The 13,612-nt window shown below is 37.6% G+C and overlaps 1 protein-coding gene across 1 annotated transcript in view; it reads right to left on the bottom strand.

Moving 5' to 3' along the window:
• DDC (dopa decarboxylase) overlaps positions 1-13,612 on the bottom strand; it is a 56,446-nt gene that overhangs the window by 10,335 nt on the left and 32,499 nt on the right. Inside the window, exons 10-12 of the mRNA XM_059855458.1 lie at positions 8,344-8,420; positions 4,582-4,601; positions 3,739-3,837 (exon numbers count right to left, since the gene is read on the bottom strand). Of these exons, the coding sequence (XP_059711441.1) occupies positions 3,739-3,837; positions 4,582-4,601; positions 8,344-8,420 (196 nt within the window). The remainder of the gene's footprint in view (positions 1-3,738; positions 3,838-4,581; positions 4,602-8,343; positions 8,421-13,612) is intronic.

Below are 13,612 nucleotides of genomic sequence, written 5' to 3' on the forward strand. Positions count from 1 at the left end.
TTGAGCAATCCCTCCATCAGGTGCGTTCTCAGAGTGGAATCACATGGACTGTGTTAGTGCCCTGAAGTATCTTTGTATATAGGAACAGAATAACAGCCCAGTCTGTGCAGTGCAATTCAGCTGATTGAAAAAAAAGAGGTTTGTTATGTGTCACTATTATCTCAGGTACATAACCTTTGCTCTTCTCCAGAAGAGTAAGAAAGGAAACAAGGGATCTAATTAATTTGGTTATTCTGGATTAAGGGAAATGTCTTACATAACCAGTAACACAAGCAGTAAACTTATGAGGCACTAAGATGTGGTCCCTATTTAAAAAAATCTGTATTTTCCTATGTGTGTCTGTGAGTAAATAACTATAATTATGAATATAAATATACATTTAAATTTAAATGCTTCTTCATTGAAGTGTTCAAGCTGAATGTTCATTTTTGGGCAACGCCTTCAAGAGCTAAAATAGCTTTTGATTGCAGGGAGCTTCTCTGAAGCATCGGAGTACACTACTCTATATGCAGATAAGCATACTGCCCTAGTCTTGATCACTTCATACTTTTTCTCCTATAAATTTCACTCCTTTGCCTGCCTTAGCCTGCATCCCACGACACTGAAGGGAAATGCTGTCACAAAAGTCTTCTTAACAGCCACTTGGACTGTGCCACTCTCCAGTTCAAATACTATCTCTAGTATTGCTGTTCTTTACAGTTTCAGTTTCTTGGACTCTACTGTTAATTTTTAATGGCATTCATAATCCTCAGTACACTGATTACTTCTGCTCCTAAGGAGGATTCCTTTGAGAGGACTTAAACCAACAAAGGAATAATAAAGAGATGGTCAAGCAGTTTGCAAATGAGCCATTTGCAAATGGGCCATTTGGATTTCACATTTATACAGACTCTGCATGGTTGGCATCAGTCCAGAAGACTGTTGTTGTTGAGTTTGGCCTCTTTTTACATCTCCTTTGTGGCTTTAGGACTTAACTCCAAAATTTGTATTTGTCTCTCCCCACATCCTTCAAAGATGACTATCCTCCCCTTTACCACTGCCTTAAAACCTATACTTTGCAATAGATTATTATGACATTTTGTGTGTGAAAAGAGTGCATAACTGGAATGTTTGGAAAACAAAAAAAGTTACTGCATCTGAATCCAAGTCACACATTCTCATCTCCTGGGAATATTTTACTTCCTAAATGCCATCCTCAAGCAAGTGCCAAGTTGCAGTGGTTATCTGGGCATTTTGATGTAGACCTTAAGGCTGCAAACACAACAAACATATTTTCCTTAAAATATAAGGATTAATAAAGGAGGGGGGAAATAATTTTTGTGACAGCTGATGTCAAGAAAAAATAGTTTTTGAAGAGATAGTTACAGACATCTTTGGTCTTCCACATAGAAACTTGCTACCACACAACATATAGGGTGGGTTCTTAAGGATCTACAGTGTTTTTCCCTCTATATCTTGTCAGAGGCTCATCGACCTTGAAAATCTCAAATCTTTTTCTAAGTAACACCAGGCTGCACAAAAGAAGCCTAGCTAGAAACCTATAAACTCTGCACAGATCTTCCTAAAATTTTCCATGACTTAGGAGAAAACCTAGGCACCTCCTTTCCTAGATTCCAGCCCAAGGAGCAGCCTCAAACCTCCGCTCTTCTGCCCAGCTCTGTTACCCTTTCCTTGGGGCAACTCCTTAATAACACAAGGGACAGAGAGACCACATCTTCCTGCTTCCCCAGCTCCAGCCCTCTGCTCTCCACAGAAAGGTTGCAATACCTGCCTCTGTCACTGTTCCTAGGTCTCTTCTCATTCTCCCTATGTCTACTCTATCACCCAGTCAAATGCATCTCCAAATCATCAGATGCAGCTTCAGAAATAATTCTGGCACCTACAGGGCTTCCCTTAGAACCCAGCTAAAAGTCCCAGGTACACAGGAGACAGTACCAGCCCCGGAGCAGGAACTGCCTGCGACCGCCTTGGCCAGCAGTGGGAATGTAAAAACTGTTATTTGCAAGATGCTACAACATGTTTAAAAGAAAGCAGCTTCTCAAGGCCAGGCATGGGGATGAGCAGTGTTAGAATTCAGCTAACAAGTGAAGCTAAATTCCAAATTATTTTTCATTTCTAAAACTTGTCTATAGGTTTGAAAATTTAAACCAATGTCAGGCTGGTTTAGATACTTCATTACTACTCTACCAAAAGAAAAGTCATGACAATCTACCTGGAGCTCATGATAATTCTTGAGAAGACAGGAAACAGTACAAGATAAGAGAAACATATTTAATTTTTATTTTCCAGCTAGTGATATAATTTTACCAAAATATCTGAAAACTCACAAGAGATACCTTTAATTCTGCTATGGAACAAATGAAATGCAATTATTTTTTGAAATTTAGGTTCAACAGACGCTTGCTGGAGATATAAATTAGGTTTTTTTTAGATGCTTTGGAACCCACTGAACCAGCATTCATTGCTGGTGGGTAAGGAGGTATGAAGAGAAATTAATTTAATGGTACCAATTTCAAGATGTATACAGTGAGAAAAATTCTTCACCTAATTATCCCTCTTGTCTTTTCATAAGTTATTTTTATATCTGTACTGAAGAAAAATTTAGTCCTTAGAAATATAAACCAAACACTCATTTCAAAAAGCCCTTGGAAATCTTAGCTGACAGAATCACCTTTACAAATGAGGAAGCATACAAGGGTTTTACTTTGGAGTCAATATCTTTAGGAAAATATTCATTTGCTTAGCCTTCCTGAACTGAATTGTCACAGAAAATATCAATGCTTGGTCCTCAGCTACGATTCTATGAAGACAAGCAGCTTTTGGCAGGATAGTCAGGGAGATTTGTGGGAAACAGGGAAAGAGGGATTGGTTTGAATGTAAATACTGACCTGTGGAAACCAGCCTGACAAAAGGCCATGCAATTGATACGAGTCTTCCAAAGTTTTTCTTAGGAATTCTTCTGTTTAGTACCAAAACTGAAAGCAATGTGTGTCTGCAGGGAATTCGTATGCTAGACTAGGCCCTTAGCTAATGGATATTTTTCTAAATATTTAGAGCCAAGTCATGGACCTCCCCTCACTAGAGGTCTCCCTGAACTTCATAAAGATGGAAAGGTATGCTTGAATTTGACTTTCCTGCTACAGAGGAAGTATACATATAATTTAGACAGATGCCACATGTGTTTTTTAATGATTAGAAACCTCTCCTTTTTTCATCAAGAATAAACTTAGTACTTATAACAGTATCAATAGGCTGTAAATTGTACATATTCCTTTTTTAACAAAAATATATTTTAGCCAGGGTAAAAAGCAACGGCAGAGGTAGACATGCCAAATAAGTTACTGTATTCCTTAATCATAATCTAAACATCCTATCAATGCATGCACATTAGTAAAATAAAGAAGTAATGAATATCCATGTGTTTCCACAATAAAACCGTCTATGTGCTCGGGCTTAATTTGAGAGGGAACTGTGGTACCATACTGTAGAAGGTCCAAATTCTGAGATGTTTCTTTCCTAAAGATGAGCACAAAATGAATGGCAGCTTTGCTCCAACTATGATATGAAATGGTGACCTTACATGTGGCAAACGAGAAGCACCCTCGATGAACTGAGCTGCCTCAAACTGTTTCCTGTGCTTTCTGATGTGTGCAGAAGTCATGAAGAGCAGACAGCCAGCCAGCTCATTTTCCCTTGCCATCCCACCACAGGGTACCCAAGAAGGCAATTCCCAGTCACCTTGCGGATGTGCTCCTGCAGCCCCTTGACCCCATACATCCTCAGCACGAACCAGAGCTTCAGGGAGCGGAACCTCCTGCCCAGGGGGATTTGCCAGTGCTGCAACCCAGAGAGAAGAGCCCGTGTCAGAGGCCACCACTGCAGTGACACAGCACAAAGTATGCTCTGCCATGGTTTTGAAGTGAACCACACTGCCACATCCTATGGGCAGTTGTTGGAGGTGGATCCAATAATAGAAGAAATATCTATTCCTAGTTTATTAATCCCTGTTTATTAATGCCATTTAATACTCAAAATTTTCAAATGAAAATTGGCAATGGAGGTTGAAGTCAGAATGGAAGGGTCATGAGGCAAATCAAATTTTCTTTGTGCATCCTGAATTCTCCTCAAAGGCTTTAGAAAAACAAGTATCTGAGAAACTCATGTACTTTGGCTTGTTTAAAGTTGTGAGGCTAGCATCTACAAAGACAGGCACGTTTTCCATTTCAAAACAACAGTGTTTCCATGGTAAAAGATTAAAATAGAGATGCTTTTAATTTTTTTTAAAATTGTGTTATTCACTATGTTAAAGAAAAAAACTACCAAACCCACAACTTGAGAAAATTTCTTTGTACTGCCTGAATCTAAAGATATTGCACATGCAAGACAATTTCTGCCTTTAAATATATTTTTTTCAAAAAACAAAAAAACCCCAAATTTCTGTTTGTTAAAAAAATTAGTGAGCTGCATCCCTCTTGTAAAGAAACATAAAGTTTGGAAGTTTATGGTAGTAATGGAAAATAAAGCCCTAAAAATACCAGTACATACAAGCAATAGTATTAATTACATTGATAATGTACTTACCCGATAATCTGTTACAAGACCTGGAAATTAAAGAAAAAATGTTCACATTACATCATCATCACAACAGCCAAAGACTTCAATCACTCTAATGTTATTGAAAAAGCTGTATCCTAGCTATCCTTTACATCTGCTGCAAACTTCTGCATCATCAGTGTCAACAGGACCACTAAATATCTAGCTGGGTACTTGGCAGCATGTTAAATGAAGGTGCTTGCAATAACCTTCGTTCCTTAGCTAGTCAAAATATGCCACTAACAAAGAGTTTACAGAAGAAACACTATTTTCCTTTCTGTTATACTGCAGATACTACAGAGATGACAGATCAAATATTATGTATGTGTTTTCTTCCTGTAAAGCGGTAGGTAAAATAACTATTACTAACTTTGGTTCAAACATTTTGCAGAATCCCCAGACTCACTTCATAACTCATGCTCTGCTGTGAAATGTCATTGCCTTTACCCTAGTGAACCGGTAACACTCTTTAAAATAATCCACTTCTAAATACCTTTTATACTCATGCATATATTTGTTGCTAATTCTTCAAGATATCTAGTAAGTGACTGGAAAATTTGACTCAGAATTTGACCTGTTTCTGCTTGGAGAACAGTATTCTGCAATTTTTTATGGTTTTTCTTTTGATGGAGTGAAAACCCCTTACACAGATGGACAAAGCCACAAAGCGGTCCGGGAAGGCAAGCAGAGGGCATTATTGGCTGTCCTTAATATATAAGCACACAGGTCAGGATTCACCTGCCTTTTCTTTGAATCAAGGAATTCAACTGATTTCACAGTAAAGTAAACTTGAACACAGTCAGTTACTTGCTGTAAGCCAGTAACAAAATTAAACTGACGTAATATTTAAAGCAGTTCTCTAGGAAGCATCTGCTTAGCTTCCTTATTCTGCTTTATTTCTCCACATTGGAGTATAAGCTTCATAGGAGAGTATGTCCTTGGATTCCTTGGGAAAATGCTAAATGTTCCTGGAATTGTTAACTGGAAGGCTGAACTGTAGATTCTGAATTTGACCAGTATATGCCATTCACATAATTTTCAGCCTTTATATTTTCTAGGGAAAAAAAACAAACAACTTTTTTTCTGTGTTACAAGCTCTCTTGCCAATGTTCTCTCATTTGCAGCCAAAACACAGGAAAAAACATGGTCCTCCTTCCCTGTAACAGAAGGCCATTAGGTTCTTTAACCTGTCACTATGTTGGTTTCCGGGTGGTAAAAAAAACCCCAAATCCACAAAACAACCAACCATCATCAACCTGTTTCTGGTCTTCTGGGAATGAATGTGGTTGTCTCTGCTTGGTAACGAGGAAAATTGATAACATTCACATTCTCCTGCATTGTAGCAGCCATTTCTGTTTGATAGCTGCAAGACTGGTAGCAAAGAGAGTAAAGCAACTGGTGACAGATAAATAATCCTACGCTCCTGTAAGGGGCTATGTCTAATGATCCACAACAACGCCTTTCACAAGCTGTGAAGCAGAATGTAATCAATGATTAGTGCTTGATTCCTTGATTACAAGCCTTAGTCTTACATCTGTATTTAACCAGGAGGAATTGCATTGTGGGAGCGTATGTGGTGTTCACAATAGAGTATAAAGCTGCACTCTTCTAACAGTGCCATGAGGATTTGACCTATATCCTGGGTTGCCAGGCAAGCTAGTATAATCTTTCTGGTGTGGTGATGCAAATCACATAAAATTATAATTAATGACAAAATAAAGACTCTCCCCTTGGGGACACATGTAATTGCCATATGGTTAATAAGAGTAATTGCTTATAGATAGAGATATATTTCTGCTCATTTAAATTCCTGAGTGAGAGATAAGTAAATTCAGAAATACCATTTCATTTACTTAGTAAACCAGGATAGGAATTCTCAGACCTGAGAATACTGAGAATTCAAGACCCTCCATTTGGCAAGTCGTATTTTCAGGATTGCTGACATCCCATAAATTACACAGGAGTCAATGGGGACTGCAGCACCTTCGTGTAGCAGATTTGACCATGTTTATTGAAGGAGTAAGTGTGGGTTGGAAGTTTACCCACAGGTATTTGCATTTGAAAAGTGTTGTCCAACTCTTTAGAAAATTGATATCCCATGGGAATGGAGCATAGAAAAAAACTGGTATTCCTAGACTGCTAGTAATTGGCTGATCTCCTTGAAATCAGTATGTGAGATCACATAACATGCTATCCCACTTCTAAAGGCAAGATTAAGGCTAAAAAACTCTTTCTCCAACTGGGTGACAAAGTTTTTAGGTCAACTAGGTGGCTTTACTGAAACTGTTTTTAAGAAAGGTTTGGTTTACTTCAGGTGTTATTTAACCCAGGTAAGACCAAAAGTTATTGTATGAGCATTATCAGTTGTCCCAAGAAATATTTTCATTTTAGTTAAGGCTGGAATTTTTTCACCTGAATATAAATATTTTTAATGTGTTAAGTAAAAGCTAGTGCCTTAAGTGTATTTGCTGTAACTTGTATATTCCATTAGAAAAGGCAAAAAAAAAATTTTTTTTTTTTTCTTAATAATTTGAGCCTTTAGAGGGTGAACATCAGCTCCAGAATTACTGCATATCCTGTTTATTGCACTGTTCTATGTTTGCATTCCTTGGAAATGGAGGAAAGGAATAAAATGCAAGGTTTATGCCAGTTCAGGATTAAGGGACATGAATCCATTTTTCCTAGGGCTTTTTAGAGAACAGTGGAATTCTGGATGGTATTAATTTAAATGTCAATGAGTTCATAGCCACAACAGGATACACTTCTGAACACAGATCAGCACCAGCAATTCCAGGAAAACGATGAGGTTGAGCATATGGTAAGACCTTCTACAGATGATTCACTCTCTTCAGAAAGTTATGAGAGAACTTCCACCACATGTTGACTCTGCACTGCTGTGACCTTCTTCACAATTATTCAGTTAATAACCAGATGTATAAAAATGGGCTTCAGGAGGGCAAATACCACTCTGCAGTTGCTAGGTATGTGCAAGGACCAGCACTAATCCATTAAGGAGCTTTGTACAGAGCCTGAGATTTTTAAGTTCATTGTGAGCATTTTGCAAAGAGCTTTCATGAGCATTTTGTACAAAACAGATAGTCTGCTCTTACTGCCCTTCCCTACAGCCAGTGTAAGAGCATGAGGACTACAGCATAGTGTCCCAGAAAGCTCTCACTCAAAAGCAGAGCACAGACAGCAAACACAGTTCACCCCTTGTTTGTAGTTTCTGGGAGTGTTTTTTCCACATGTGTTTCTGAAAAATTTGAATCAGAGCTTGCATGACTAACTAAGAAAAAAAGTCACAGACCTTAGAAACTCTAAAACCAAATCAGATCCTGAAATCATTCTGGAGAAAGATGTGTTGGGGAAGACAGGTTAAGGGACTAGTTACACAACACCCAATAATACGTTTACCTGACAGCCAAAAGATAATAAGATTTTTCTGAACACTCCTGCAATCAATCAGTGGTAAGTCTGCAACTGGGGATATCCCAATACAAAAGTAGTAATGCATAATGCTTATGAAATTACTTTCTTGTACTGCTTTTAACTAACTAAAATCTCACTAGACATGTATTTGCACTTTAATGAGCTTAGCTCCCTAGAGTGCTCAGAAAATGGAAATGGCCTCCTAAATAACTTGGGTAGTCTAAGAATTGCCTTTTTTATCTTAAATCCTTGGTTTTTTCCCATTAAATATCAGAGTGCAAACAAAATAATAATAATAATCTCATTTAATTATAAAATTACCAGACTCCTGATGGTGATGCTGCAGGTAAAGAGGTTCTAATTTAAAGGCACCTATTAAATCTGATCTTTTTTTCACCCTGTATAAAAAAAAGAAAGAAATCAAATTGAAAAATTTAAGAATAAAGACTTAAAGGGTTTCAATTTCCACAAGAAGTGAAGTCAAATTGAATGTGTTTAAACTGGCATATTTCCTGAGCACAGCCTGTGCCATTTTCAGTGCTTTTTCACAGCCATATCAGTACTGTACTTACAAGCAGTTAAGTGTAAGGCTCAGCAGGAACGGGCAGCATGACTGCACGACTGCATATTTAAAAACAGACAAGAAACAGACATAGAGGATCTTTTTATGGTGATAGACACTCACACCAGAATGTGAGACTAGCTGAAGCAATGTTAATGTTTGCAGTCAACAGAAGTTGTCTTGAAATTACTGCAGTACAAAGCTGCGTGGGAAGAGCTGTTGCTTCCTAAACATCGCACAGAGCCGCGCTGAGGCTTTGGGGGTGCTGGCCACTGTCTCTCCATGCTGCTGGGGAAGCAGCAAGAGCTGCCACTGGAAGGGACAAGCTCCCAGTTCTGACTCAGGCTCCCCTCTTGTACCACCCTGCCATTAGCTGGATCCTACACAATTCCTGACGGACATGTTACAGCACAATGTTACACTGAGAAGTGTAACTTACTTTTGCCAGCTAGGGGTGGTGTGACTGGACTGACGTTCAAAAGCCAGTGTGTCCCTTTTAGAGAGAATAAAAGGTGTTTTGCCAGCAATTAATAACAAGATTTTTCTGATTCATGGTTCTTACTGAGCAAGACTGACTCACCTCCACAAATATTGGGGTTTAAAGAGGCAGAAGAAGAAACCATAAATCAAAAAGGGAAAGACTGCTTGCTACATCATTATATTATTCCTATAAATATATTACAAAATAAGCAAAAATTATATCAACCCAGGGATACTCTAAAAGACAAAAATCCAAACCTTTTTTTCTATGTTTTAATGGCTTAATGTAGAATTGTAAATTTCTAAGTAAAAATCTAATTTTCAATATTTTAGTGTGTATGTATAAATGCACAGGCCAGTACATACTCCCCCTCTCATTCACATCTAGAATGTGGTCATAAAACATTTTATTCAAATGAACAAAAAGCCTTCATCTCTCTAATGGTCAGGGAAGTACCAAGGTCAACAGCTAAGTATTTGCCTTCAGGTATGGGAGGCACATAGCTGAAAATAAGTAAGCTTATATGCATATGAAAAATAGCAACAGATTTTCAGATAAAATAAAAACAATGAAAAACCTAGTTATTGCTAAAAATGTCCTGTGGACAAAAGGAATAAAACAATAATTTAAAACAGGTTTAATGAGGATAAATATTTTTAACAAATTTTAGGTTGTTCTACTGTAGTTTATTTGAAGTATTTGATTACTTGGGTGTATTTGTGTTGCAGTAGCTCATTTTCCATGCAGCTAATCCAAGTTACAAGCAATGGCTTTAGATGTTTTGTGAGACTTAATTTCTTCTCCTGTAAGACACTGCATTAAACAATGGAAAGGGTAACTACTCTGTAGCAACATCTAGCTTAGAACACATGAAAATGACACGGAAGTTTCTGTAGGCAGGGAATGCAGGAAGGGTGCTGCTGCATTCTGCAAGCAGGTCCACACCTCAGGCAAGTCCTAAGGAGGTCCAGACCAGAGTCTCTGAGCACTTGGAGCTCAGAGACCTTGAGCACTGAGCACTTGGAGTGCCCCCACCTTGGAGCCAAACCCAGTGTGTCGAGTGAGGCAGCCCCTGAGAAGTCTGACGCTGCCACTCAGATGGAATTGGTAAGGAAGGAGATGTCAGTACAGCTGGTAGCTTGCAATGGATACCCATATCCCAGATGCTTCTCCTGGAGAAAAGGCTGGTACCTGCACAAGGTTTGCACAGGTGGATGCCCTGTTGTCAAATGGCTGCATTACAAGACACAGATAACAGGTTGTGTGGTAGTGGAGGGACTCAAACAGAGGTAGATATGTATGGCTCCAGAACCATACACTTCCAGGGGATAACACTGAGCTTGAGACACCTTGGATCCTGGTGATCAAAAAAATGCAGGGCTCCAACCTCCACCCTCCAACATTCAGAGCAAAATCAAGTATGATTCTTCAGAGGTCTAAAGAAGTCTGTGAGCAAGAAAACAAGGAGCCATACGGTGGTTACTGTAAAAAGAAAAGTTGAGTGACTGCAGTGGGTGGCTCTCTGTTAAAGGGACTTTGAGATACACATCTACCAGCCTGAAAGATGTTCCTTGACTACCTCTCAAGAGGAAAATCATAGGGCTAGGTGATCTCCAGAAGTCCCTTCCAACCCTAACGAATCTGTGATTATGTGACTATGTAGTTCACAAATTATACTGCTAAACTAGAATTTTTTAAAGGCTGGATGTTATGCTTGTCTATACCAAGACCTAGCTTAAGTAGCACAGATTCACATATTAAGTATTCATAATACAAAATGTACAACAAAACTATAGAAATAAGTAATGAAAATCTGTGAGAAGTGACTTACTTGAATTGCACATCTGCAGCTTTTAACTGCCTCACTCTATTTTGTGCATTTTAAATGACAGATAAAAAGGTGACCTCATAATATGAACCAGTAGGAAAATTCCACTTCAGTTTGTGTTCAAGCAGATTGTTCAAGTTTGTTCAGCTGGCGTTGGGAAGTGAAATACAATTTCATTTCAAAAACTCTTCAAGACCAGGCTGGATGGGGCTTTGTGCAACTTGGGCTAGTGGAAGGTGTCCCTGCCCATGACAGTGGGGTTGGAAGTAGATGATCTTTAAGTTCCCTTTCAACCCAAACTATTCTGTGTTCTATGATCCACAGATAAGTATTTCCTGTAAGCACCTTCTTCCAATTACTGAAACACCCTTCCCAATCACAAGTTAACACTTAAACCCCAAAAAGAGTAGTAAAACTCAAAAATATCAAGACTTTGCAAGATTATTATTTTCACTCTCTCTGAATGAAGACTTAGTCCTATTTTATAATATTTCAGAGCATCAATTAAACAAGTCAGGCAAAACTGACTGTAGGTTCAAGACAAAGTCTCTAAAGGACTCTGATATTTAAATATAGAAAATACACCCTTCTTGGACTGGCTTTATTAAATTCCTTTTTATAGGAAATTGACTGCTCTTTTTTGTACATCAGGAAGCCTGAGAATATTTTGCAAAAGGTTTATAATGAAATTGTCTCCAAATCTGAAACTACATCAGTGCCACATATTGCACTGAGTAATTACATAATTACATTACAGATCTAATGGGTAGATTATTTTAATCAGCTTGCAGAGAAAAGAAATGCAAGTGTTTATTGGGGAAAGTGCTGAGGAGTCTGAGTTATTTTGAAGTCCATCCATTGACGGGCAGATATTACCTTGGTTCTGAAATGGTGTTTGGTGTTTACTGAACTCTTTCCATACTACCATAGTATTGTACTTAATACTTTCCATGGATCCTAAGAGAAAGTATCCTTCACAGTTACTTTTTCTCACCATCCTTCATCTTTTATTATTACTTTTCACCTTCTCAGGGAGTGTTACAGTTGTTAAGACAGGTGAATTTTGGACATAGGTCTTAGAATTAGCTGGACAATGGACTTGGCTTCAAGTCAAAGAGCTTAAGTGTATATTTATTCTGTATTAAGTGAATAACCCCTATACACAAATGCCAAGCTGACTTGAAGCCCAAGTGTCTATAGGTGTGAAACTTTTACTTTGAGAAAGGAGACCTTGCAAGGTCTCTTCAGAGTCCTTCTACTGGAATCTTCCTACCTATGAAAACAAGCATTTTATGCAATGGCTTATCTAAAAATAAAAATCAAAAAACCCAACAAGAAACAAAATGCAGAAAAAAATTATCCTAAGTCTAAAGTCTAAGCTTTACTAGGAATAACCTAAAGTCGCCTGAGATGGGAACTCACAGTGTGATTGCATATAACTTGTTTTACTGGAAAGCCAGATAAAATGCCTTTATAACATAGTTTCACAGAGTTTTCAGGGAAAGCAGATTTAATGAGGAACTAAATTATTAGTGACTAGACTGTGGTTCCTCATTGTTCTACAAACATTAAAGAAAATGATAGTGTATTGCCTAATTTCCAAGTGGCTATGTTTTTAACAATGTCTTTGAGTGATGCGAAAAAGATGGGAGGAACTAGTGAAGGAGCTTGTTTCATCATCTTCCCACTTCCTAACATACAGAGACACAGCACGTTATGGGGTGCTGCCACTACTGATGAATCAGGGTCAAAATGTAAGCCATCTACCCTAAGGAAAAGAAAAAAACCACAATGTGTAGGAAGAATTAAAATGCCTACATCAGCTGAAATATTAAAGTAAAACTCACACTATATTACCTGAAAAGTCAACTTTGCCAGAGAAATTAAAAGAGACAAAGGTTAACCAAAAAGAAATGAATGATCACTGTCTCACATTTATTCCTCTTTTAAATAAGGTAACCTATTTCTGGATGATGTTTTGGAGTCTTCTTTTTTTCTATTTTGCAAATTTTGTTCTATTACAACTGAAATGAATGTTTTCATTTATTTTGATAAATAGTCTGCATTTGTTGAATAGCTGTTTTGCTAGCAAGTATCATTAATTGTGATGTTGGTAATCATTTAGTTTGGGACAAATTAGGATCATCTATGGAATGTTTTTAACAAACCCATGCTATTATTACTGCCATGATACTTTGCTTTGTTTGAAAGTATGTCTATGGGTTTCTATTTCAGCATCATTTAATATCAAAATGTCTTGGCTGTCATCTGGGAAAACTGAAAGTTAGTACAAAATTACATAAATAGGCCTTTTTGAAATCAGCCGCTTTTCATCAGCCAAATCTTGAACATTTTTAGAATGGCTTTTAAAAGAATCAAACCAAAAGAAATGTTAGGGTAAAGAAAAGGAAGAAATAAAAAAAAAAAACCAAAAAAACAAACCCTGTTTAGCATCTGTTCATTGCACTGCTTAAAATAAGGTTTTTTATTTATGTTTTAAACAGTCCCAAAACGGAGCAAGTATAAATCTTCAGACTTTTGGGGACTTCTCTCTTTGTTTGGAACATAATACAGAGCTCAGGTCTCTTTCAAAACTTTGTGTTTTTAAAACTTGGATTAAATGAAAGTCTGAATTCTGTAAATAATTTCTAAGACTTAAAGCTATGCAGTTCTCCTCATTTCAGTTGAAAAATATAAAGAAATTTCTACTTCTTGAAAG

This window comes from Haemorhous mexicanus, chromosome 1 (assembly GCF_027477595.1).
Source record: "Haemorhous mexicanus isolate bHaeMex1 chromosome 1, bHaeMex1.pri, whole genome shotgun sequence".
NCBI lineage: Eukaryota > Metazoa > Chordata > Aves > Passeriformes > Fringillidae > Haemorhous > Haemorhous mexicanus.